The sequence below is a fragment of the Dreissena polymorpha genome, chromosome 4 (genome assembly GCF_020536995.1).
Source record: "Dreissena polymorpha isolate Duluth1 chromosome 4, UMN_Dpol_1.0, whole genome shotgun sequence".
NCBI classification, from domain to species: domain Eukaryota; kingdom Metazoa; phylum Mollusca; class Bivalvia; order Myida; family Dreissenidae; genus Dreissena; species Dreissena polymorpha.
Window position 1 is genome coordinate 40,880,689 of NC_068358.1, and position 27,495 is coordinate 40,908,183.

General features: G+C 34.9%; 1 protein-coding gene across 3 annotated transcripts in view; it reads left to right on the forward strand.

Moving 5' to 3' along the window:
* Positions 1-128: 128 nt before the first annotated feature.
* LOC127879170 (uncharacterized) overlaps positions 129-27,495 on the forward strand; it is a 27,668-nt gene continuing 301 nt past the window's right edge. Inside the window, exons 1-10 of one of the 3 annotated variants that reach the window (XM_052425861.1) lie at positions 129-198; positions 5,307-5,431; positions 11,599-11,798; positions 15,238-15,441; positions 18,770-18,811; positions 20,171-20,287; positions 20,914-20,940; positions 22,411-22,704; positions 23,917-24,003; positions 26,548-27,495. The exon at positions 26,548-27,495 is cut by the window's right edge and continues 301 nt beyond it. In XM_052425861.1, the coding sequence (XP_052281821.1) occupies positions 5,319-5,431; positions 11,599-11,798; positions 15,238-15,441; positions 18,770-18,811; positions 20,171-20,287; positions 20,914-20,940; positions 22,411-22,704; positions 23,917-24,003; positions 26,548-27,044 (1,581 nt within the window). In that variant the 5' untranslated portion in view covers positions 129-198; positions 5,307-5,318 and the 3' untranslated portion in view covers positions 27,045-27,495. Of the gene's footprint in view, positions 199-5,306; positions 5,432-11,598; positions 11,799-15,237; positions 15,442-18,769; positions 18,812-20,170; positions 20,303-20,913; positions 20,941-22,410; positions 22,705-23,916; positions 24,004-26,547 lie in introns of all 3 variants that reach the window. The other 2 variants (XM_052425860.1, XM_052425859.1) reach the window with 2 other exon arrangements.

Consider the following 27,495-nt stretch of genomic DNA (forward strand, 5'->3'; position numbering starts at 1 on the left):
TGTTTTTAGAGTGTGTTTTCCATAATTTTCTGTACCTGTTTTGACGTAGTCCTGAATCACTTCACGAGAAATGTACATTGAATAAAATCACCTAAACTTTAGGGAAATAAATTTCTGCTTAAGGAAGTGTTTTTTTTTTCCTTGTTAAGTTGTTTCACAACTATATGCACATAACATTAGTATTGGATTAGCTGTACTGTAAGTTATGATTTACTTAGATTTATTAAATAAGGGTTGCCAAAATTTATGGTTATAAAAAGAACTACTGCAATATTGGTAGTTTGCTTTTTGGAATTTTGTTCAGGGTCTCACTAGGATTTTAAAACAGGAGTCCTTGGACTCCTTACCTGGAAAAAGTAGGAGTCCAAAAGGAAAAAATAGGAGTCCCAATGAATATCTTCAAATTTTCAGCAAAAAATCCATTTTAATAAAAAATGAATATAGTATAAAATAATAAATTATATAATTGTTGCCTTGGTTACATAATTAAAATACCAAATACGAAATGTACATTAGGAATCCCACTCATAGATGTTCGCTTTATTGTTACTTAAATAAAAAAATTATGTAAGAAAAAAAAGACAGCTCTTTTAAGGCATGCGTAATATATTTACATACACACCCCACTTAATACATACATGTACCTTTTTGTAAACAAAACATTATCATTACCTTGCAATGATATTTTTATTTGAAACAACAATAAAAACAGTTAAATTTTAAAGTCTTTGACAATCACAACAGTGTTACTGAATGACATGAATTAAACCTATGCCTAAAAAACTGCAAGTTGTGTATGGTGTCGGCAGACATAAAAGGGTCTTTGATGTGTATGCCAAGTTGGAGCAAGTTTCTATGAAGTTAAAACTGTAAATATGTAACACATTAGTAAGTGTCCATTTCAAACCTCATTTATCAATTCTACATTTACACTGGAAGCATGCTTATACTGTCTGATAAAGCATCAGGGCTTAGTTCCCTAGAGGATGGGATGTGGGAAAACTATTGGACAATTTAGAAACATAGCTGCACTTGATTTATTTGATTTTAAACAGGTGTGAGGAAATAAATTGTGTTGGCTTGAGTTTGAATAGGAGGTTGCTTTACAGGTTTTGTTTGTTGATGGATTAACTTGAAGAACCCAGTTATTCAAAAAGGTGCATCCTGGGGACTCTTAATTGGCTTCCAATTAGCGTCATTTTTCAAATTTATGCGTACAAATACGCTTGATTAAGCTTTTCAGAGAGCCCTGTTGTTGTTTAACTTAGTTTATAATTGAGCTCTTATAAGACTTTAAAAGCATGTAAATAGTTTTGGAAAATAATTGTTACGAATTGACAAAACAATAATTTGTTGACCTTAAATTTCTATTACCGGTATCTAATTTTTTTAAATTACTGTACAACTGTGCTGTCAGAAATATTTTCAGAATATTTATAATTATGAAGTAATTGTATAGAGAGCCACAATCTGTATTTATTAAATTTGTATCATTATTTCGATCACGGGGTCTTATTAGTAGACACCAGGTACAATTAAAATTTTGTCCAAATGAGATTTGATTGGTCATGATCAGCTTAGGTACTTCTTAAAAGTACCCTGGGGCCTCTAAAGTAAACTACAAAGTCTCCATAGTACGGCAAAACTATGAAACGGAGGACGGACGGGTGTCTTTAAGTGTTTTTTCCGTACCTGGGGTACATTATTGTATTCTTGAGAGTACTCAGTGTACTGTTGAGTAGTACCAAACCCAACAAAGACCAATTGAGCCCAATTAGGGCATAAATACATACATATATATATATATATATATATATATATATATATATATATATATATATATATATATATATATATATATATATATATATAGTCTTTGTTAGAACATCATTTCTTTTTTTGAATTAGAAGATACCAAATCATAACTAGGATATACCGTATGCTATGTGCTTATTAGGAGATAATTTATCCAATTTTTTTAATGGTGAGCTATTGTGGTATGTGCATGAAGCTCTTTCGAATGTTTTAAAAGTATTTGCTGAAGGCAGGTTGCCATGTCAGCTATAAGGACATTATTTTAATATCTATTTTTCCAAAATCACAAGAGCTTGACGTCCTCTAGAGTTTATTTATATTATATATGTTGCATTGTCTAGTTGACCTCTACCACAATCTCCAAAGCTTGATCTTGTATATGGTTGTCAGTAGATATCTTATACAAAACCTTGTCTAGCAGTCCTGTGACAATATTATTTGAAATATGACCATGGTGGTCGAAATTGAACCCATTCTACTAACAAAATAAATCTGCCCAACTCTAGGCAGTCAAGTGTGTTTTTTTTATTACGCTTTTATATTTAAAAATCATGTAAATTCTCTGAAGCTGGACGGATAACAGCTGACCGGTAGATATTGAGCATTAAACATTGAATAGTGGACCTCTACCAAGAGTGTACAATGGACCTCTACCAAGAGTGTTTTGGCCCTGGTTTCAAAATTTTCGCCTCACCCCTGCATTGGAGTTATGGGTCTGATTTGTTAAATTGATCTTTTCTTACCTATCAAAATTGGCAACACCGAATGAGTCATAATTATAGTTACGAAAGACATATAGCAAAATGTAGTTTGAAACCACAAGTTTTGGTTGTAAATGACATTGTTAAGTGGTCCTCTATAAATCTTGCCTTTGATTTCATAACTGTCCACAGGCATCCTAGGGGCCAACATGGTTTCGTTATAGACTTTATAACCAAACTAAACGTTGTGCTAATGAGATATATAATGGCAGAGTTAGAAATGGTTGAAGTCACAATCTGAATCTTAATAAAACTCGCACTTAATAATAATATTTGTTTCGATGATTTATCATTGGAGCTATTTAATTTGTCACTAATTCTTTGAAGTATATCCCAACCAGTTATTATCTTGGCTATTCACAAAATAGTACTAGCTATACTACATGCCTAAATGTCAGGGTCAACACCTTCATAATGCTCTGGTTAAGGTAAATGTGCAACGTCTCCATTTCAATGTTTCTACTACATAGATTCAATTAAACTTTACACACATGTGTTTGCGGTAATTATCCCCACGCTTTTTGAGTGGGGATATTGCGGTTATCTCCGCCGTCTGTCTGTCCGTCCGTCCTGGCCACTATTATCTCCTACACTATTAGCACTAGAACCTTGAAACTTACACACATGGTAGATATGAGCATATGTGCGACGGTGCACTATTTGGAATTTTGATCTGACCCCTGGGTCAAAAGTAATTGGGGTTTGGGCGGGGCCAGGGCAGAGATTTTCACTCATTTTTATACACACGTTTATACGCCCGTTTAAAAAAAACTTGACGTATTATAGTTTCACCTTTGCGGCGGGCGGGCAGGTGGGCAGGCGGGCGGCGTCCACAGCAGTTTCCGCTCTCTTATTTTAATAGTTTTTATCCGATCTTCACCAAACTTGGTCAGAAGTTGTATCTAGACAATATCTAGGTCAAGTTGGAATATGGATCATGCCGGGTCAAAAACTAAGTCACAGGTTCACTTAGTGCAACTTCAAGCATTTAGCATGGTGTCCGCTCTCTAATTGAAGTAGTTTTCATCGGATCTTCACCAAACTTGCACAGAAGTTATATCTAGACAATATTTAGGTCAAGTTCGAATATGGGTCATGCCGGGTCATAAACTAGGTCACACTGTCACTTAAACATTTCAAGCATTTAGCATGGTGTCCGCTCTCTAATTGAAGTAGTTTTCATCCGATCTTCATATTTGGTCAGAAGTTGTGTCTGGACAATATCTACATGTAGGTCAAGTTCATATATGGGTCATGCCAGGTTAAAAACTAGGTCACGAGGTCACTTAGTGCATTTCAAGCATTTAGCATGGTGTCCGCTCTCTAATTGAAGTAGTTTTCATCAGATCTTCATCAACTTGGGTCAGAAGTTGTGTCTAGATGATATGTAGGTCAAGTTCAAATATGGGTCATAGTAAAGTTATCAAGTTGTCCAAAGCCTTAAAACGGGCGTATCTTGTGACAGTTTGGCACTCTTGTTTTAGGTTATTGTACATTAACTTCTTCATTTCTACACCGATTTACTTCAAATTGATACTGAACCTCTCTTATGATAATACGTTCAATCTCAACTATGCATAACCCCATTACAAATCCTGGGGCACCCGCCCACATAGACCACGCCCACCCAAAATTGCCTTTTACTATCATTTCTTCATTTTTACTCCGATTCACTTCAAATTGATACTGAACCTCTCTTATGACAGAACGGTCAATCTCAACTATGCATGGCCCCATTACCAACCCTGGGGCGCCCCGCCCACATAGACCACACCCACCAAAAATTGCCTTTTACTCTAATTTCTTCATTTCTACACCGATTCACTTCAAATTGATACTGAACTTCTCTTATGATAATACGGTCAATCTCAACTATGCATGGCCCCATTACCAACCCTGGGGAGCCCCGCCCACATAGGCCACACCCACCCAAAATTGCATTTATTACTATAACTTCTTCATTTCTACACCGATTCACTTCTAATTGATACTGAACTTCTATTATGACAATCCGGTCAATCGCAACTATTCATGGCCCCATAACCAACCCTGGGGCGCCCCTGGGTCAAACATGCGGCGTCGGAATACGCGTCGGCCTCTGCCGCGCCATTTCTAGTTGTGTGTTGTCACTGACCAAGTACTTAACCTCTGTATGGGGTCATTGTGTGAGGTCACTGATCAAGTTCCATCACTCTTACATGCAATTAAAGCTAAACATGCAACATGTCTATATAGCACTGTTTCTTCAACATGTATACAATTAAAACTTCAAACAATGTTGGTGTCATTTTGTGAGGGCTCTGATCAAGTTCCATATCTCTAACATAACATCTGACAGAATTATGCCCCTTTTCGTACTGAAAATTTAAGTTTCTATTTCGAGCAACAACTCAATATCTCTATGACGTCTACTACAGATATTCAAATAAAACTACATTTATACATGAATGTGTTCAGGGTCTTTATTAACAACCTTGCGTTCAAACGGAATTAACGTCATGGTTACATTTCTTGTTTTATAAAATACATTTTAAGCTTTCAGATTACGTGATACTTTAGGATTAAAACAGATATTCAACTTTAAATATGTCTTTGTGGTTATTATATCTGGTTACTGACAGAAAATATACATTATACTATCAACGTGGAGGAATAGTTAAGTGCAATGTTTTGTGATGCCCATTGTACATTATTAAAAGCTTATGATTCAGTTCCCAATTGTATCTTCAGGACTGGAGAACCATGGAAGTGTTCCTCTATAGGGCTCTATACTTCTCCCTATGTCTCACATTTGTTGAGCCCACGGCCATCTACCAACTGTTCAAGGGGCCCAAGACTGGTGAAACACAGCGCTAGTAAGTAGTAAAAAAGGGATCTACTCACTGGCTCAACCTTCTCTGTAGCATTTTTTTTCCAAATTTGGCTAGTTTATGGGTCTTGATGAAGAATAGTTTGATGCCCCTCTCTACCTACCCAAATCAACAGACCTCATTTCGACCTTGACATTGTTCTTTTTATAAACTTGGTTAACCAAAAATAACCTTACACTTCACTCAATGTTTATTACAGAAAAAACTAAATTTGATGCGTACTTTAAGTCAAATAGGGATTTTTCCGGAATAAATACAAGACGTGGGGAAGGGCCTGAAAAGGGGCAGAGTGAACTATTTTGGTAAAAAATGGTTGGATTGCAAACTTAGTACATGGTAAGTGTTTTTTTGTACTGATGAAGTACTTATGCTCAATAACTCATACAGTATTATACCATGAAGTACCATATTATCTTCTTTAAAAAAGAAATATGATGTTACTATCAAGTAATACTGTATGTTACTCTATATAGTTACACTATAAAACTGCAGAATAGCCAGCCCATTATAAAAACATGTTGGTGTGTCTGAATTGACCAGAACACATTTGTATGGAACACCTCGTCTGTCTCCTGTTGACTATTGATATATCGGAGATTTCATTGAAATGATGTGGGTTTAAATCATATGATATGTGTTTAAAATAGTATGCTGTGTGCTTGCCATAGTATGCACAGCATACCATCACAAACACACACAATACTATGGCAAGCACACAGCATACTATAATAAGCACATGTCATATGATTTAAACCCACATGATTTCAATGAAACTTAGAGCATACCATCACAAACACACAGCCTACCATCACAAACACACAGCATACCATTTCAAACACACAGCATGCCATCACAAACACACAACATACCATGAGAGACATACAGCAGAATATGGCTACACACAGCATATCATCACGAACACACAGCATATCATAACAAACACACAGCATACCATCACAAACACACAGCATACCATCACAAACACTCATCATACCATCACAGCACACAGCATACTATTATAAATACATATCATATGATTTAAACCCACATCATTTTAATGAAACCTCCGATATATCAATAGTCAACAGGAGACAGATGAGGCGTTCCATACATTTGCTCTTCCAGTCTGCTTTAGCAAATGACAAAGTAATTTAATTTTGTGGGGACATGTACACAGCTGTGTTTTTTTTGCAGTTCATGTTAGTTCTGATTGTATCACAACAATGCCTTTATTGTTAAAAACACATACTGTTGCTGGTTGATTTTAGTTTTTCATACAATTGTTTATTTTTGTGGTTATTTGGAGTGGTTATTGAATCATTTCTGTGACAATAGTGTTATTTATCGTAAGAAACACACCCAAAGTGGTTATTTCTGTTGATTAGATGGTACTTTAAGTATGTACTATATAGTGAGGTCAATATTTAAATTTGGCAATATGTTGTTTACTCTAATAGGACCAATACAAATACAAAGAAGTATATTTAAAAAGTATTTTTTTTATGAAGAACCTATCGTTAAACAAAAGGGCCATGATGGCCCTGATTCGCTCACTGACTAACCAAATACAATCCCAACCCAGATTTCATTAAGATAAACATTCTGACCAAATTTCATAAAGATTGGATGAAAACTGTTACCTCTATTGTCTACACAAAGTTTTTCTATTATTTGACCTATTGACCTAGTTTTTGACCCCAAGTGACCCAAACACAATCCCAACCCAGATTTCATCAAGATAAACATTCTGATCAAATTTCATAAAGATTGGATGAAAACTGTGACCTCTATTGTTTACATAAGGTTATTCTTTTAATTAACCTAGTGACCATGTGTTTGACCTCAGATGACCCAAATGCAATCCCAACCCAGATTTCATCAAGATAAACATTCCGACCAAATTTCATGAAGATTGGATGAAAACTGTGACCTCTATTGTCCATACAAGGTTTTTCTATTATTTGACCTAGTGACCTAGTTTTTGACCTAGTGACCTAGTTTTTGACCTAGTGACCTAGTTTTTGACCCCAAATGACCCAAATACAATCCCAACTCAGATTACATCAATATAAACATTCTGACCAACTTTCATAAAGATTGGATAAAAACTGTAACCTCTACTGTCTACACAAACAAATTGTTTACGGACACACGCACGCACACACGCACGCACAAACGGACGCCGGACATCACACGGTCACATAATCTCACCATGTCACTTGTGACAGGTGAGCTTAAAAATAGCCAGCCCATATAACTTTTTGTTTAGTTGGTCAGATTTTTCTTTCTATGATTTTTCAGTATTTAATGATAATTGCATTATTGTGTTATTTTTTAATATGCTAGGATTCACTTCTTATCACTTTTTCCCAATATTTGTGTCCTTGTTTTTGTTCAGTTGTAGGTTCTTCAAGATGTCAATCAAATTATTTGTAACATGATTTGTATAAGTATTTTCCAACCTGCTTGCCCTTGGTTGGTAATGCAATCTTAAAGTTAAAACAAACATGTGTTTTGTATACTGAATGTGTTGACACATATTTCTAATTAGGTCGGGAGTGATATAGAAATTTGAACAATGTTTGGCTTATGTACTTTTGATAGTTTTGAGGGACCGTCAACCACGAATGACGCAAAAGAAAAGTTCCAAAATACCGTATTGTTTTACAATTATCAGTTTATATTGATTAAAATATCACGACTGGTATATTACATTACTTGAAAAAAGTTGCTAAGTTTTCATATTTTCATATATATGGTAATACAATTTTACTGGGTATGTGTAGCAGGTATCTACCAATTTACTATAAATGACGCAAGTAGATTGATCATCATCGTCACGTGGTAAACCCAGGAATGCAAATTGTGCATGCGTAGTGAATTGTATATATTTTGTATATAAAATGATCAATCTACTTGCGTTATTTATAGAGTGTATATCGTTATGTTACCTATATTCGCGATGTACCTTTGATTTCACATCGAAAATTTGTATTACTGAATATACTGAAAATATGGACTTTTTATGCCCCCTTTCGAAGAAAAGGGGGTATATAGTTTTCGCACTGTCCGTCTGTAAGTCAGTCCGTCCGTCAGTCTGTCAGTCTGTCGTTCATACTTTTTTTGTCAGCTCTCTAATTCAAATACTTTTCATCAGATCTTTACCAAACAAGGTCGAATATGGGTCATGCCGGGTAAAAAACTAGGTCACTGGGTCACTTAGTGCATTTTAAGGATTAAGCATGGTGTCCGCTCTCTAATGGAAGTAGTTTTCATCTGATCTTTACTAAACTTGGTCAGAAGTTGTATCAAGACAATATCTAGGTCAAGTTCGAATATGGGTCATACGGGTCAAAAACTAGGTCACGGGGTCACTTAGTGCATTTCAAGGATTAAGCATGGTGTCCGCTCTCTAGTTTATGTGGCTTTCTGATTTATTTTGATATTCTAAGACATTTTTATGCCCCCGAAGGAGGGCATATAGTGGTCGGACTGTCCGTTCGTCTGTCCATCCGTCTGTCTGTCACACGTTGCGTTTAGATTTCAAAAATTCTCATAACTTCTATGTCGCTTCAGATAGCAATTTCATATTTTGCATGCATGTGTACATGGACAAGGCCTTTCCATACGCACACAAATTTTGACCCCTGTGACCTTGACCTTGAACTTAAGGTCCGCGTTTAGGTTCGAAATCTGTGTTTAGGATTCGAAAAAAGCTCATAACTTCTACCAAGCGTTTATTGGGGGCATAAGTCATCCTATGGTGACAGCTCTTGATTCAAGTAATGTAATATACCAGTCGTGATATTTTCATCAATATAAACTAATACTTGTAAAAAATACGGTATTTAAGAAAATGTATTTTTTCGTAATTCGTGGTTGACGGTCCCTTTAAGGTTGAAAAGCGTAAAAGAAAATAATTTCCAAGGTTGTGATCACAAGATAAAGTACTCCAATTACTAGATTGTCAAATAGTTTGGACAGTAGGCAAAATGACTTCTTCATAATTTGTTTTATAGTACTTCCAATTAAAGTACATATTTTCAGATTCCCCACTTCCATATCCACTTGAAGATGAGCTTATACATTATGTTAGTTTGCACAATGAATGTGGTATGATGTGGTTGATTGTTTTTATGCCCCCGGATCGAATGATCGGGGGTACTAGTATATTGTTTTTGGTACAACTCCCATCTATTTAATTAAGTTTGTAAGAATATTGTGATAAAGCATGGTCGATGCCATAGAGTTTATATGCAAGTAAAATAAATGTAGGGAAGACAAATTTACGTGGTGAAAGAATCTTTCTGGCCCATCAGTATGAGACATGTTTTGAATTATATTTACGAGTGGGTGTTTGAAATATTATTATTTAAACCTAGCTATTTAAATATTTCCAACCATATCCAGAAAAAGGCTTTGTCTCTTCAATTAATTAAATGTTATATGAGCCCCCCTTAAAAAAAATTAAAAAAATGCATTAAATAATATAATGTGTTGGTTGATTAATGTATGATTCCCCCCCCCCTTGTTCAGCCCCTCAGATTTTCTCTGATTTGATTGGCAATAATTGTAACCTACCAGTACTTTCCGATGCACAATGATATCGATTGATCACCTTCCTGCTTTATTGTGTTGGTTTAAAACCTTTGAAGTTAAGTTGACATTCTTAGTGCAAAGCAATCAATCACCACAAATATAAAAAAAATTTTAACAACTAGGCAATTACAACATTAACTTGAGAGGAAAACTAATGTGAATAATTGTATGACACCAGGATTTTGAATAGAGACCAATTTAAAAGTTATGTGGTTGTGCAGTAAAAAGAAAAGCTTCATTGATTACTCAATTATTACTTAGTTATCTTTGGAATTAAAATGTTTTAATGTTATTAATTTCTCCAAACCCAGAGCCTTTAGGCCCTCTTGTTATCCCCTTCCAAAGGTGGAGGGATATAGAATAGACGTTGTCCGTCCGTCATTCTGTCTGTCAGCCATTCTATCTGTCTGTCACAAAATTTTGAAAATGGCGTGGGATATCAATTTAACTAAGTTCCTTGTTTCATTATTATTTTCATTTTTAATTTTACTCTGTGGTTTTCTGAGTACAACACAATAATGTTCAACATAACATTACTGAATAATGTATAGTGATTTTGTAAAGCAATTAAAAAAGTACTGCTTTTTAGTTACCTTTTATCACCATGTCAAACAACTGACAAAAATAAATATAAGACTTGATACTTGTGTCAAGAGGTTTTGGGCGTCATTTTGGTTAACTTAGATTTTTAATCAGTACTTTAAGAGTGCTTCAAATACTTGCTAAAAAAGAAGTACTTCAAGTTCATAAATAGTGGTTTCATAAAATACCACTTAATAACTATGGAGTTGAATAACATGAAATGAAGCTTAAAAATATAATCAGATATGCATCAAACTGCTTCAGCCTTTGACATCATGCTACTTGAATAAATCAAAGCGCTGAAGGCAATGAATTTGTTCGCTGTTGTATAATCTTAGACGCAACTTAGTTTTCAAAATTATTTGTCTTACAAGATGTTAAATACTTTTGAATACATCCACACTATGTAGTGTACCAGTGGGAACTATAAACAGGCAGATGATGCGATGGTTAAAGCAGACGCTCCTAGCCTAGCATTGATCGTCTGCTTAATTTTACTGCAGTTATCCACACAGGCAGTCACGGGTTATGGTTCCTAACGTAGTTAAGCCCATACTGATTTTCAAAATTGCCTCTATATTATTTGTAACGCTCACAAATAAAAGCCATGTTTTGAAAGGATTGTTCTGTCAATTTATGAAGCAGTCCTCATACGGTACAATGCAGTTCTGTTATATTATGTTTAGCAGGATCTATGGATCAAGATCTATCTAGATTGCTATACAACTTGTGGGCTCCTTAGCAGATTTTCGTTATATATTCAACATATTGTGATGCCAGATTGCAATATAGCATATCTGCAATTTAATACAAACAGTATGAAAACTCACATCTGTATGATAAGCACCAACAAATGCGATAACAAAGTGTTGTGTTTGGATAGCAGATAAAGTAATTGCAAAATTGATTCACATATGATCCACATTTGTTGATATCTTCTGCGATTCTTCTCAGTGTGTTTCTTTTTGCAGTCAAGTTTGTCCTATGCTGTCCCAGCCATGTTCCCACTGCTTTTACTGCGAAGATGGCGTCCTGTCAGATTCCACTTACGAATATAAACAGGATGTACTATGTAACCAGTTCTACAGAGGCAAAAATATGTCAGAGGCTCTTCTACCAGAAGAGTTAGCAAACAACAAAATACCAGTGTGCAATATTGGACAGGTTCCAGGTATGTTACATGAATAAAATACATTTGAGCTCACTTTGGAAATATTGGGTTTATGCATGTTTGTTAAGTATCATCCTTGATAAGCCTGTGCAGCCAGCACAGGCTAATTAGGGATGGAACTTTCTTTTTTTCTGTTAAGAGGAAGTCTATTCATTGAAAATCAAGTTGATGCGGTTTGGTCTTTTAATTTAGCCCCAGCAGATAGAGGTTTTTTTTAAAATGCATTTTAAATGCTTTATTACTGTTTCCTTTTGGGGGCTATACATTTAGCAAGCAAAAAGGGACAATTTTGCACTGGGCTCATTTTATATTGAAAGATCAATTTAAAATTACTTACTGTAATGTGTGGAATCTCAAAATTTACTATGGTAGTTCACAAAAACTCAAGATGACAAAGGAAATTTGGTGCATGCAATAAACCATATCAGCATTCAATCAGATTGAAACTGGGATTGTAAACCTTCATGCAATATGTACAGGAAGAAATGTTCAAATTGTGTTCAAGTTGTATCATGCAGGACATCATAAACATCAGTCACTGACATTGTTTTATCAGGAACTAATCATGCAATCAAAAAGTAATGTAAGAAGACTCACACTATCAAAAATGATTGACAGTTCTTGAAAGCAGATCTCAATTGATGTTATAAAAATGAGAATAAATTCCCTCCATTAAATTAATCTTGCTTTCATTTAGTTTCCCTTTCAATAACTGTTTCTTTGTTTCACATATAATGAAATACATTTTGCAACTTCAGGATATAATTAACAAGACTATTGTCAATGCTTTTAGTCTAGATGCCATGCTAAGTACTTAGACGATAACCACCTTTCATGATGTAAGTTTAAATTACATGCCACAAAAATGCACTTCATGTTGAGATGACATATATATCCTCATGCAAGCCCTGTGTCCCTAACATAAATGTCAACGGAACTTTTAAAGGTCAATGCTAAAAAATGCGCATCATACATCTGGTTTTGACTGTAAATTCATAATTTATGCAACATGAAAGTAACTTGCCTTAAATGTTAAACTTTTGTAAATGACATGATTTTGGCAATGCCTGTCTCATTTTGTCAAAGTTGAAGAATCTTTAAGTTCAGCTTTTGCAGCATGTAACTAAAACTTAATCATCCAAAATGCAATTTTGAAATAACAGGCCTTATATTGCTGAAAGTGTACATGTTGCTTGTAATAACCTTTGTCACAAGCTCAAACTTCAAGGTCACACTCAGTTTTAAAGCCCCATAAACACTACGAATCAACGAATATATTTCACAAAATATTTGGTAAAATTAAGTTAACCCATAAAAAAATCAGTGTTCCTGATAGCAATAGCCAAAATTTTTACACTAGATGTGAAATTTACAGGCAGCGTCGGAAGCATGATGAGAACTACGTCCTGCTTGAAGCCAATCTCGCGTTTGCTGGTATAAGTTCGGATATCATCGGAAATTCACATGGAAATATTGTCACAAAAATACCAGTACAACACGCATTTTGAATCTCGTTAAATCTGTGTAACCAAACCATATCTTACGTTAACATTTTGACTATATTGCTATAAGATACACTGATTGTTATGCCCCCAAAGGAGGGCATATAGTGATTGCACTGTCCGCCTGTCTGTCCGTCCGTCTGTCCGTCACACTTAAAAAAAATGCTCATGACTTCTATGTCGCTTCAGATGTAACCTTCATATTTGGTATGCATGTGTATATTGACAAGGGTTTTTCATACGCACACACATTTTGACCCCTTTGACCTTGACCTAAGGGTCCGCGTTTAGGTTTCGAAATCTGCGTTTAGGTTTCGAAAAATGCTCATAACTTCTATGTTGTTTCAGATGTAACCTTCGTGTTTGGTATGCATGTTTATATGGACAAGGCCTTTCCATACGCACACAAATTTTGACCCCTTTGACCTTGAACTTTGGGTCCACATAGGGTTCAAAATTTGCGTTAAGGTTTTGAAAAATGCTCATAACTTTTATGTCGCTTCAGATGTAACCTTCATATTTGGTATGCATGTTTATATGGACAAGGCCTTTTCATACGCACACAAATTTTTACCCTTTGATGAACTTGAACTAAGGGTCCGCGTTTAGGTTTTGAAATCTGCGTTTAGGTTTCGAAAAATGCTCATAACTTTTTTCGGTGCATATGTTATCCTATGGAGACAGCTCTTGTTTATGTGTTAAGTTTATTTTTCAAAATATTGTACACAATCTTAGTTGATTTTGAGTGTTTGAGGGGCTTTAAATACAACAAAATTAATAGCTTACTTGACCACGGGCTTGATGCAGTCATGCATCTAGTAAACAAAATCTAGTTGTACAATGTTGGCCAAACATGCATGTCATATACTATGTTCTGCCCTGGATGCGCCTTTGCACTTTTGGCCCAAACTTATTGGTTTGGCCCCATTAGATTTTCTGAAGTGGGTAAGCAGGCTCGTGCAAATTAGAAATTCTAAATACATGTTACAATCAATTTCAATGGTAATTTAATTAATAAAAAATACACATGGAAAATGGTTGAAACATCAATTTTGTCTGAATGTGTAACACAATTTATTGGTTGGTTGAGAGGTCTTCTCATAATAGGGCGTGAAGACGCAGATGGACTTAAAGCATTGAATCACACACTTGTAGCTTCAGATTTTAGCCCCCAGTCATATATCATTAAAATACCTTTATAAATAGCTTAAAATGTTGAAAACCTAGAGGAAACAGCATGTATTCATATAATTTTTTCTCCTAGTGTGAAAGTAAGCAAATGTAACAAAATAAATAACAGCCAAACTTAATGTCCGGATTACACTACATGGTTCATAGGTGCCCAAAGAAACAAGGACAACGAAAAAGGCTACCTGAAAAGAAGCTTCAGCAAGGCTGGCTTCACATTTGTTTTAGCTAATTTTGTTTGTGTGTGAAAACTGTAAGACTATTGAACTAAGACAAATACTTGCTTCTCAATTAAAGCATTTTTAGCTAAAACCTTTCTTAATATGTTCAAGATTGTTCTCTTTTTTCCTCAGTTTAACATGTTCAAGTTATAATGAGTGTTGACACATGTGACTGTAAGAAGAAATCAATTGTTTGGTCATTGGCAAAGACTGATATAATAAGTTAAGCTGAACCCTTATTTGATTTCTGTATAATGCCAAATTGTAAACTATTTCCCTTTTTTCATAAGTAGGAAGGGCCCTTGTTCCCAACAGTTTAAAGACATGGCAGAACACGGCATATATCAGTTGCAAGACTTGTATTAATTTCACTGTTTTAAAACAATTGACATCAAGTACTGGTTCTACCCATGGACTCAATAGCAGTTCATAAGCCTTAGGCTTTTGATGCGATCGAGCTAAAATAAATAAGTTTTAACTAAGAATAAAATGTATTTTATTTATGAAGATTATTAGCATCATTTTCAGGATGTGGCCCTCCGCCTCAAGATAACATTCAGCCAGGACTGTCCTGGAAATGTGACCCAGGCCACAGTAATCAACCCCACTCTGTCTACTTCTCCTGTGCCCTGATCTGCAACTATACAAACACTGTGGCTTACCAGTACTACTGCAATGAAAGTCTACGCTGGGAACTCTTAGAAGCGGCTAATTTTAGCTGTATATCAATTGGTAAAACTTAGTGTGTATTTTTTATCACATGAGCAACGCATGCACAGGGTGAGTTATTAGGATACCGACTTGTCGGTCTTGTGTCCATTACATTTGTGGTGTGCATCCATGAATTTTTACTGCATGCTTTATCTCCTGAACTGCTGGGCAGAATTAAAAAAAACTTTAAAGCGATGTTCCTTGGGTGGTCCTCTTTGAAAATTGTTCATATGGTTCCTGTTAGGTCGATTGATGTGGTTGCTGGATCCATAAAAGGAACTTTTAAATGAAAACTTTACAAATCTTGTCTGAAATTTTGTGGTCGATGGGTTCAATATTTGGTAGGTAATATCTAATTTCCTTTATCAAACTTTGTTCAAGTCATGCCCCTGGGTTCAAAACTTAAAAAATATGTTTTTTATCTCAAAACCACACAAAGTCCGAGGCTTTAATATTTGTTATATAGCATCATCAAGAGGTCCTCTTGGAATTTTTTTGTTAATTATGCCCCTGCTTGTCAAAACTGGCCATGCTTCAGTGGTTTATACTTTAAAAAGACTTAAAACACGAAAACTTTTTTAAATCTTATAATCTGAAACCACAAAGCCCAATACTATATTTGGTACATAGCATCATCTTTATGTCTACGACAAAATTTATTCAAATCATTACTCTGAGGTCAAAAGTGACCTTGCCAGTGTTACCAGTTTTACTTAGATTTACAGAGCCATTCAAAAATCTTTACAAATCTTGTCTGAAATTTTGTGGTCAATGGGTTCAATATTTGGTAGGTAATATCTAATTTCCTTTATCAAACTTTGTTCAAGTCATGCCCCTGGGTTCAAAACTTTAAAAATATGTTTTTATCTCAAAACCACACAAAGTCCAAGGTTTTCATATGTGTTATATAGCATGATCATCGAGAGGTCCTCTTAAAAGTTTTTTTTTAAATTATGCCTCTGGGTATCAAAACTGGCCATGCTCCAGAGATCAGCACTTGATAAAAACTTAAAATAGGAACACTTTTTTAAATCTTATAATCTGAAACCACAAAGCCCAATACTATATTTGGTACAAAGCATCATTTATGTCTATGATAAAGTTTATTCAAATCATGACTCAGAGGTTAAAAGTGACCTTGCCAGTGTTAGCAGTTTCTTAGATTTACAGAGCCATTAAAGTTATGGTTTGAATCCACAACGCTAATAGCTTTCATATTTGGTATGTAGCAACATCTTGAGGTCCTACACGAAGTTTGTTCAAATTATGAACCTATGGTCAAAATTGGCGTTTTTCTGGTGGTCACCATTTTTATATTGACTTGCATAGGGAAAATCTTTAAAATGTTCTTGTCTGAAACTGCAAAGCACAAATATCATGTTTGATATGTATTATCATCTAGATGTCCTCTACAAAGTTTGTTGGACTATAGTTACTGTGGTCAAAGTTTACCAAGCCCCAGGAGTATTTGTTTTATAAGAGATAAATTGCAATAACTTTCAGAATCTTCCTTTTGTCTACAGATAGAATTCTTCTTTACAATTTATTCAGATAAGGAAAAAAGGGTAACACTGTTGGTGTCACATATTTAATAAACCCTTTTAAACAAATTAACTTCTCTAAAAAGACAAGGTATATTTGTTTAATATATGGTATGTATCATGATACAGTGGTCCTCTACTTAAGGTTTCTTCAAATTATGCCTCTAGGTTCAAATAGGCGGCACTCGTGTAGTGTAATGTGAAATGTTTTTATAGACTTTCATAGCAAGATATGTACACAATATTTCCCTTTGGTCAAAAGAAGTTCCAATTAAGGGTCTTTGTTATTATACCACTGTGATAAGCAGAGCTCTCAGTAGAGCTTTCAAGGCTTCTCAGGATCCTCTTCATGCTATTTAAACCTCACCTACCTCTTCTCAGAATAATATTGTTGAAAGGATAACGGAATCACTTTGTCTGATATGAGACAGTGTGTATTAGACAATCGTCATAATATAAATCTTAAAATTCAACTTCATACTTTTCCAGGTAAAATTCAAGTTCTTAGTTTCCAGGATATGGGTCAAAATTTATAACTTAATTAATAGCCATCCAAGCTGGAACTTTCTCATTATTTACAGGTTTACACAAAATGTATTGGCGCTGATGTTCTTTTGCGTGTATCTGATATGATTTGTTGTTTTGTAATAACATAAATTGTCTGTTCTTTCATCCTTAGTCATAGAGTACTATAGAAACTAACAATTATCATTGTCTTGATTGTGTATGCAGATCTCAAGTATTGAATACAAACTTCTGTATTTCTGCAGTTTACTGAGCTGGTGGTAATTTCAACAATGAACTGATTGTATAAAATGGTACATTAGAGGTCGCCATGGTGTAATGGATGTGGTGTCCGCCTAGCAATCGGGAAGTCATTGGTTTGATCCCAACTGTGGGAGCGTTCTTAAGATCTCCCCAATGTCACCAAGTACTGTTTCTAGGCTTAGGAAACGGACTTGAGACCGTTTCAAATAAGCCTGAGGCTTTTGATGCAATTGAGCTTAAATAAATAGGTTTAAACTAACATGGTACATCCATAGCAATGTAACTCTTAATTGCAACATAATTATTTAGATATATATGGAATGGTGATAACATTGATATGGTTAAACACTTGTGGTTTCAGTGCTATGATCTGGTTTTTGTATAAGGTCGATTTTCACTTATTTTTTTGCCAAAAAAAAACTTATTGAGGTTTTATGCAGTAATTATGAAATACATTTGTACCACTTTTTAGATATCTTTTGATTAAGTCTTTTACATTGAAACATAGTTGCAAGGGCTTTAGAAGCTCTGCTCGTACTATGTGCTGGACTACAAATTTAAGGACTGTGGGTTTGATTATCAGTTTCATGAAAGTCGTAAGTTTGCAGATATTATAAAAGTGTCATACTGGAGAATGTTTTAATAAGATGGTTTGATTTGCAGCTACTACATTAATTGTTTGGTTATTGGTCATGAAATTTTATTTTTGGCAATTCTCAAGCTACCTTGGATTCAGAATGGCATTTGTAAGTGACTTGTTTAAGTATGAAAAACAAGGGTACCGACCATAAAATATTAGAAGGTTAAGCGGGTTAATTGATCGGTCTCATATGACTAAGATTCTGTTATATATGGTCAAATGCTCTAAATAAGCAAAATTAATGCACACTGACACTGAATTAATAGCTCAATAATTTTGTATTTGTCATAATTATAAAAAACATTTGAGTAAATGTAACAAATATTATTTTATCTGAACTTATAAATTTTCACATACAACTTGTGTCAATATGTTTCAAATGTATTATCATTGTCTTCAGTGTCTGATAAGATTGTGACGGATGCATCAATTGATACTACAGGTAAATCAAAACTTTATGAAAATAATAAGGAAAATGCTTTAAGTAATGCTAAAATTGTTTTTATGCTTCCGGATTGAATGATCGGGGGTATATTGTTTCGGGCATGTCTGTCTGTCTGTCATTCTGTCTGTCATTCTGACTGTCATTCTGTCCCAAAACTTTAACCTTGGTCATAACTTTTGCAATATTGAAGATAGCAACTTTATATTTGGCATGCATGTGTATCTCATGGTGCTGCACATTTTCAGTGGTGAAAGGCCAAGGTCATTCTTCAAGGTCAAAGGTCAAATATATGGCATCAAAGCGGCGCAGTAGGGGGCATTGTGTTTCACAAACACAGCTCTTGTTCAAATGAGTTTTTTCAGCTGCATGTGTTTGATGAACTTTTTATGCCCCCTTTCAAAGAAAAGGGGGTATATAGTTTTCGCACTGTCCGTCTGTCAGTCTGTCAGTCTGTCTGTCTGTCGGTCTGTCTGTCTGTCTGTCACACTTTTCGTGTCCGCTCTCTATTTCAAATACTTGTCATCAGATCTTTACAATACTTGGTCAAAAGTTGTATCTAAACAATATCTAGGTTGAGTTCGAATATGGGTCATGCCGGGTCAAAAACTAGGTCACGGGGTCACTTAGTGCATTTTAAGGATTTAGCATGGTAAAATGCTCATTACTTCTATCAAAGCGTTGGCTATAACTTTTGAATTATTGAAGATAGAAACTTGATATTTGGCATGCATGTGTATCTCATGAAGCTGCACATGTTGAGTGGTGCAAGTTCAAGGTCAAGGTCATCATTCAGGGTAAAAAAATAAAAAAAAACATTTTCAAAGCGGCGTTCTCATGAAGCTGCACATTTTGAGTGGTGGAAGTTCAAGGTCAAGGTCATCCTTCAAGGTCAAAGGTAAAAAAAAATTAAATTCAAAGCGACATTCTCATGAAGCTGCACATTTTGAGTGGTGGTAGTTCAAGGTCAAGGTCATCCTTCAAGGTCAAATGTAAAAAAAATAAATAAAGCGGCGCATCTCTTGTTTAGAACTATCTTGTAATGAGACATCTCTTCATTTATATTATTAGTAACTTGTTGGTTTGGCAATCCAGCATTATGATTGAGAGTAAATTAATGCAAATGCATAAACTATAAATCTGAATATAAATTAAAGAAAGCTTGGTGATTCATATTCTCTTTTATGAATCAATGTCCTTTTTTATTATTATTCTGGTTAAGAGAAATGCAAATGTGTGGTACCTAAACATAAATTAAATGCAATTAAATATATATATAAAAACCCAGCTCAGATCAAAAACATGTATCCCGCAAATGAAATATACCTTTGATTTGTCTTTATGTTCTTTTCTGTATAGAAACAGGTTCGAATGTACCGGTATCCACGATTGTTGGATGTACAGTGGCTGGTGTGGGGGTGATAATTCTCGTCATTTTGATAAGCTGCTTACTCCACCGTAAACACAGAAAGGATGGTAAACCTAGAGAAAGTAAACTTAATTGCTAATAATAATCGTATATCCTTTTATCCCACTTATAGGATACACACTGATTTTTTATGTACTCTGGAAATGTTGGCAGTGAGCCATTCTGAAAGTTATAGACAATACAAAATACAATGTTATTTTAAGTAATCTTTTGAAATAACTACTGGTTTGTGGAGATGTATGGACTGGTATAAAATATTATATTTTTACTAACTTAAAAGGGCTGAATTACCAAAATGGTCTCTGATGCGCGGTGCAGGAATTAATTTACTATGAAGATCTTACACAAATAGTTAAAATTTATTTTGTGGAATGCGTATTTTTCTTAGTTGAATCAATTACTGTGTAAGTTGATTATACAAAATAACAGATATACTTTTGTTCAGTTAAACACCATATTTAGATATTTGTGTATGTGTTAAATAAAAAGTGGTTATTTAGCCTCTTTAATAAGACTAAAATGCAGTCAAGGGTCCTTTGGCAAAATGTACATGTAAGAACTACTTTTATTGACAAATATATTTTTTATTAAAGAAATTGACTTTTTTCAATACTGATTTGTAATGGAAAATTACCATACCAATGCGAAGACAATGTTGTTAATTTCCTTTCAGATGAAGTTGTACGAAATGGAAACCATGGTAAGCTTTGAATGTTTTTCTTTTTATTTTAACTATTAACTGATCAGCTTTACTACTCTCCCAAATGTCCCAGCTGGCATCGCTGTCAGCTTCAGTGTCTGAGTAATGCTCGGGTTATGGTAAATATGATACATCTCCATATCATTTTTTTACCACAGGTAATCATTTGGAACTTCACACATGTGTTAGGTGAAGATTTGCATGCAACTGCTCTGGCGAATATAAACGTGCAAAATCTTCATTTCACTGTTTCTACAACAGGTATTTAATTGAAATTGCACACATGTATTTAGGGTCCTTGCATGTGGTTACTGACTAAGTCTCATAACTCTGACCTTTATTAAGCAGAGTTATGCCCCCTTTTTGTACTTGGAAATTTGCTATAGGTTGAAATGCAACATCTCCATATAACTGTTTTTAACACTGGTATTCATTTGAAACTTTATGCATGAGTTTTGGATCATTCTGTGTGGTCATTGACTAAGATCCATGATTTTGACCTGCAATTTAGGATAAGTATGCCCTTTTTGTACTTTTTTGTAAATTTTGGACATTCAGGTCAACATTTGCATCAACCAATGTCTATCTCCAGCTGACATGCAGATCTAGCAGATTTCAGATTGTTTTTTTGCATTTGGGGCCAGTTTAGTCAGAGTTAATGTTAAGGTCATTATCATTGTTACTAAAAATATATTTAAAGTTTGTACTCAATGACTTACACTGGAGATATTTTGCAAAAATTTTGAATTTTGGACCAGTTGGGTCAAGGTCACTGTTGCTAAAAAAGAGAAAAAAAAAACACAGGAACAAGACATTTCATATGGGAAAGTCAGCACACATATTCCATCTTTTGTTTTGTTTGATAGTACTTAAATAAAATTAAGTAATAAATCAAGACAGTTGAACACTGGTCCTCCCAGATATATGCCCAATACTTTAAAATGGTTGTATATAGGCCCTTCTGGACAAAAGCCCTACTGGACAATGACAAAGTTAGGTGAGGAATAGCTAAATGTTTGGTAGGTTAGTGCCCAGGAGTGCATATGTAAGCCGATGCTAAATAGCATATAATGGGGTTATCCAGTTTCACATTATGTTCATCCAAGACTACATTCAAGTCTGTGACTAGTTCATGCTTTCAACTGGTAGAGAGTCTATAAAAGTTTTATTTTAGAGCCCATAGCTCATAATGATACGCTATGTAAGTGGGACAAAATGCATCTTGGTTGGATATGGGGACAGATTCAACTGAACTGGACAATACAGGAAAAATCATGACAAATAATTTAATGTGTGTTAAACTGTCACTGCTAAAGAAAATGTCTTTAGACAAATGTTATACGCCACATTTTCTTGATATTGGAAGATTAAGTACATGAAGTATACTTGTTTCCTATGGACTATGGACTAGTGTTCACAAGATTTCTTATATATATGTAAACTGAAATGACTACATATTTTCTTTCACAGCTCCAAATGGTTCTTCAAATAGAAATAATTGGATAAGAAGAGAACATGGAACAGAGATTGAAATGACAGTAATGCCTGATACTGAAAACATTCAGGCTGAACCACAAGATGTACATCAACCGCAAGATAAACATCAGACTAGTGTAAAAATGTGTGATGCTATTGAAAGCAGTGTTCCAGACACATGTTCAAGTGAAATATCACTAATAAACAAACATGATAGGAGGACAAATAACGACAAGCCTGCAGAAAAATGCATATTGAAACAGATTTTCAACAGGAAAAAGAACATTGGTATGTTTTTAGCTCACCTGTGCACAAGGTGCTCTTGGTAAACTTTTGTGATCACCTTTTGTCTGTTGTCTGTCGTTCCTTGTGCGTTGTCATTTGCCTTGTTAACACATAAGAGGCTGAATTTATTGTCAGATCGTCATGAAACTTGGTCAGAAGATTTTTCTCCATGATATCTTGGATGAGTTAAAAAATGGTTACGGTTGGTTGAAAAAACATGGCTGGCAGGGGCGGGGCATTTTTCCTTACATCGCTTTAGTAAAACCTTGTTAGCACTCTAAAATCTACATTTATTGTCAAATTGTCATGAAACTTAGTAAAAACATTTCTTGTAATGATATATTGGACGAGTTTGAAAACGGTTCCGGTCAATTGAAAAACATTGCCGTCAGATTGCGGGGCATTTTTCCTTATATGGCTATAGTGAAAGGTTGTTATCACTAAAAGTCACGTTATTGTCCAATCTTCATGAAACTTGGTCAGAACATTTGTTCCTTTAATATCTTAGATGAGTTGGAAATGATTTCGGTCTGTTAAAAAACATGGCTGTCAGTGGAAAGGGCAATTTTCCCTATATGGCTTTAGTTAAACCTTGTTAACACTTTAGAAGTCACATTAATGGTCCAATCTTTATGAAACCTGGTCAGAAGATTTGGTTTTAATGAAAGCTTTGCTGAGTTCAAAGATGATTATGCTTTGTTGAAAAATATTGCTGCCAGACGGCAGGACATTTTTCATTACATGGCTATAGTAAAACCTGGTTAGCACTGCATAAGTATCATTTTTTAGTCAAATCTTCATAAAAATTGATCAGAACATTTGTTTGATATCTTGGATGAGTTCCAAAATGGTCCAATCATTGAAAACATGGCCGCCAGGGGGCGGGAAATTTTTCCTTATATGGCTGTAGTAAAACCTCAGCACTTCATAAGTAACATAAAGTACCAACTTTTAAAACAAAAAACATGACTTTGTGGTAAGTATAACCTTCCCCCTCACCCCTAATTATGTAATTAATGTTTTTAAAAAGTTGATCTTAACAGATTTCTTTAATTTAAAAATAATGCTTGTAAGATACCTTGCTGTAACCCATGAGCATATATTTTCTAGAACCCCGTAGTGTATATGTTATTAATGGTGTACTACATGTTTTGTGCATTACCAATAGCATTCATCTAACATAGAGGAATAAATACTAGTGTGCATATATTTCAGAGTCAACCAGTGGCATTAACATCCAATTCAAAATTTTGAAATGGCAAAAATGCGTGGATGTAAATGGAGTCTATGTGATTCCATCAGGTAAGACTTAAAAGAACTACATTTGAAGTGAAACCTGTCCGAAACAAAACCTTTTTTTAGATCACCTGATTGCTCAGATGAGGTTTTGTGACCGGTCGTTGTCCGTCCTCCATCCGTCTGTCCGTCCTTTAACATTTGTTCGTAAACACTCCAGCGGGCACATTTCTTTTCCGATCTTCATGAAACTTTGTCAGAAGCTTTGTCCCAATGATATCTCGGTCGAGTTCAAAACTGGGTCATGCCGGGTCAAAAACTAGGTCACTAGGTAAAAAAAAGAAAAACCTTGTTAACACTGTCACATTTCATGCCCAATCTTCATGAAACTGTGTCAAAATGTTAGTCTTAATGATATGTTGGTCGAGTTCAAAAGTAGTTCTGGTCCGTTGAAAAACATGGCCGCCAGTGGGCGGGGCATTTTTCCTTATTTGGCTATAGAGACACCTTGTAAACACACTAGAAGTCACAATATTTGCCCAATGATCATGGAAGTTGGTCAAAACATTGGTTTTATTGCCATCTCGGACGAGTTCGAAATTGGTCCAGATCGGTGAAAAAACATGGCCGCCAGTGGGCAGGGCATTTTTTTTCTATATGCATATAGTGAAAACATGTGAACACTCTAGAAGTCACATTTTTGGCCCAATTTTCATGAAATTTGGTCAGATCATTTGTTTTCTTGATACGAGAGTTGAGTTCAAAAATGGTTCCTGTCAGTTGAATAACATGGCTGCCCGGGGTGGGGGCAGTTTTCTTGTATTTATATAGTAAAAAAAGCTTGTGAACACTCTAGAAGTCACATTTTTTGCCCAATGATCATGAAACTTGGTGAAAAAATTGAGTTCGCAAATGGTCCCAATCGGTCAAAAAACATGGCCGCCAGGGGGGGGGGCAGTTTTCCTTATGTGACTAGAAAGAAAACTTGTAATTTAACACTATAGAAGTCACATTTTTGCCTAATCATCGTGAAACTTAGTCAATACATTGGTTATATTGATTATTCGGACAAGTTGAAAAATGGCTCAGATCAGGGAGACACACTTTTTAGCTCACCTGATTGCTCAGGTGAGGTTTTAGGATTGGTCTTTGTCCGCCCGTCCACTTTTGGTTTGTAAACACTCTAGCATTCACATTTCTCAAGCATTCTTTATCAAAGTTGCTGAAAGATCTCAGTCAAGTTTGATAATGAGCAAAATCACATAATTAAAGCCATAATTATTGCCCTTAGATTGTCCAAATTTTCATTATATTATACAAAATCCTTGTAAACACTCTAGAGGTCACAAGTTTGTTTCAGATTTTATGAATCTTGGTCAAAATATTTATTTTTGTAAGCAAGTTTGATGTTTGGTAAGGGGGGGGGTCATCTCAAAATATAGGTCACCAGGTCAAATCTTACAAAAACAAAAACAATCCATATGCAAGAGATTTGGTTCAATATTGATGAAACTTGACCAGGATGTTTGTCTGGTCAATATCTTGGTCAAGTTTGACGTTAGGTAAAGATTGAATGAACCGACTCCTCTCAGGTGAGCGAACTAGGGCCACCTTGGCCCTCTTGTAAATTGAATCCGTGTCAAAATCAAATGGCCATGTCAGACCAGATTTGTTAAGCCCCTTTAGGAATATGAAATATGTTTGAGTTAGAGGAAACCAAAAAGTATGGATTGACTGACCATGACCGACAAACAGAAACTACCGGTTTCCTCTAACTCAAACATATTTCATATAATTGTCACTACATTTCTCAAAATTTTGAGTAGCATGGACAGAAATCAAAGTTTGACTAACAACCTAATCGCACCAGGCACGTTTGATACATGACCATTGAATTAGTGCAATTTGTTACTTTGTGTACTCAAATTTTAACCAGAGCGTTACTCAAAAACTAGAAAAAGTATCAATTAAAAACTTAATATCTAGGTAGATCTCATTGAGGGGATGTTCAGTGCATCAGAAACAGCTCTTTCTCCTCTTGTTTAGAGTGATTGCTCTTTTAAAACTTTCCTTCGTAAATTTTGTCTGGCGAGTATAACAAAAACTTAAAGAAGTATCATGGAGCGGATTTGAAGAACCTCAATTCTTGCTCACCTATATTAAGAGTTATCAACCGTTATTGCACTTTGTTATTGCCTGTATTTAAATTATATACACGCAATATCTCAAAATGAGGTACAAATTTAACATGTATGAAGATTTCTTTATTTTAATGTAAAGTTTACAAGAACTTTATTTGAAACTTGAAATGTACCATCACCATGGAACTGTAGATGCGCTGTAACTTTTTTCATTCGCAGTGATTCACAGGCTCTTTAGATATATGCCCTCGAACATCCACGTAGCTAACAAACTTGTGCAAGGACATAAGTCTTAAGAACATAAGTGACAAAGCTCCAGCAATGATGTTAAAAAAACAAGCAAATAATTACAGTCACAATGACAAGCCCGTCATTAAAATGTTTTATCTTAGCTAAAACAGATATATCAAAGAAAACATTTACATGTAGATGACCTTTACGATATCTGTTTCTTTCTATAAATTCACAGGTGCTGAGATCAGGATATTTATAAATCCTAAGCAAGCAAAGGATCTCTGTGTGGAGAAGGAAGCTGGACCAAACATTAAAGGACAATACGAGATTGGGAAAACACAGTTTGTGATTAATCCCAAAAAAGAAAAAGAAGATTGCAGTGGAAAGTATTGCTGTAAATATACCCTTCTATCAAGCCCAGAAGAAAAGACTGAACTTTTTGAGATTCAAATTTTATGGAAAAAAATTAACAATGATTGGAATCGGCCTGATTCAAATGATGCTCCACTAACTCTTAGTTCGTTGGTGTCAAAAGACTCAGGTTTAGAGTCATGTAAAGATCCACATGGGCATATTCCTATTGACAAAGTGCCCAAGGAAAGTGATCCATTTATAGTGAACTGGAATAGTCTATCTTACGAACAATCTCATCAACCAAATGATTTAAACAATGTGATGGTGGAATGTGAAACAACCCCGTGTCTAACAAAAGGCCAGAATAGGAGTAGTTGATTTGCGGCACTTTGTTTAGTATTATTTCATGGGAAATTGAGATATTATTATGTTATTATGTTGTATTTTGTCAGTGTGACCGTATATCGTCTGTGAATGTTTGCTTGTAACTGTATATTTTGTTATATAAATTGTGTGACTGTGCTTGTACATTGCCTGTATATGTCGTAAATGTATATTTAAACATAAATAACAAATAACGAAAATAATAAACGTCATATCTGTTTAATGACTTATTCCATATTGATACATGTGTATTTGTTTGTAAACACAATTTGAAACCTTAAATAACAATAATTGTTTTAAGGCCTTTTTGGTTCATTTTGTGGCCTTTTTGGTACGCTTTGTGGCCTTTTTGGTCAGGCCTTTTTGGTATTCGGCCTTTTTGGTATGCGGCCTTTTTGGTTTTCGGCCTTTCTGGACCTAAACCCCTCGCGGAGATATATTAAGA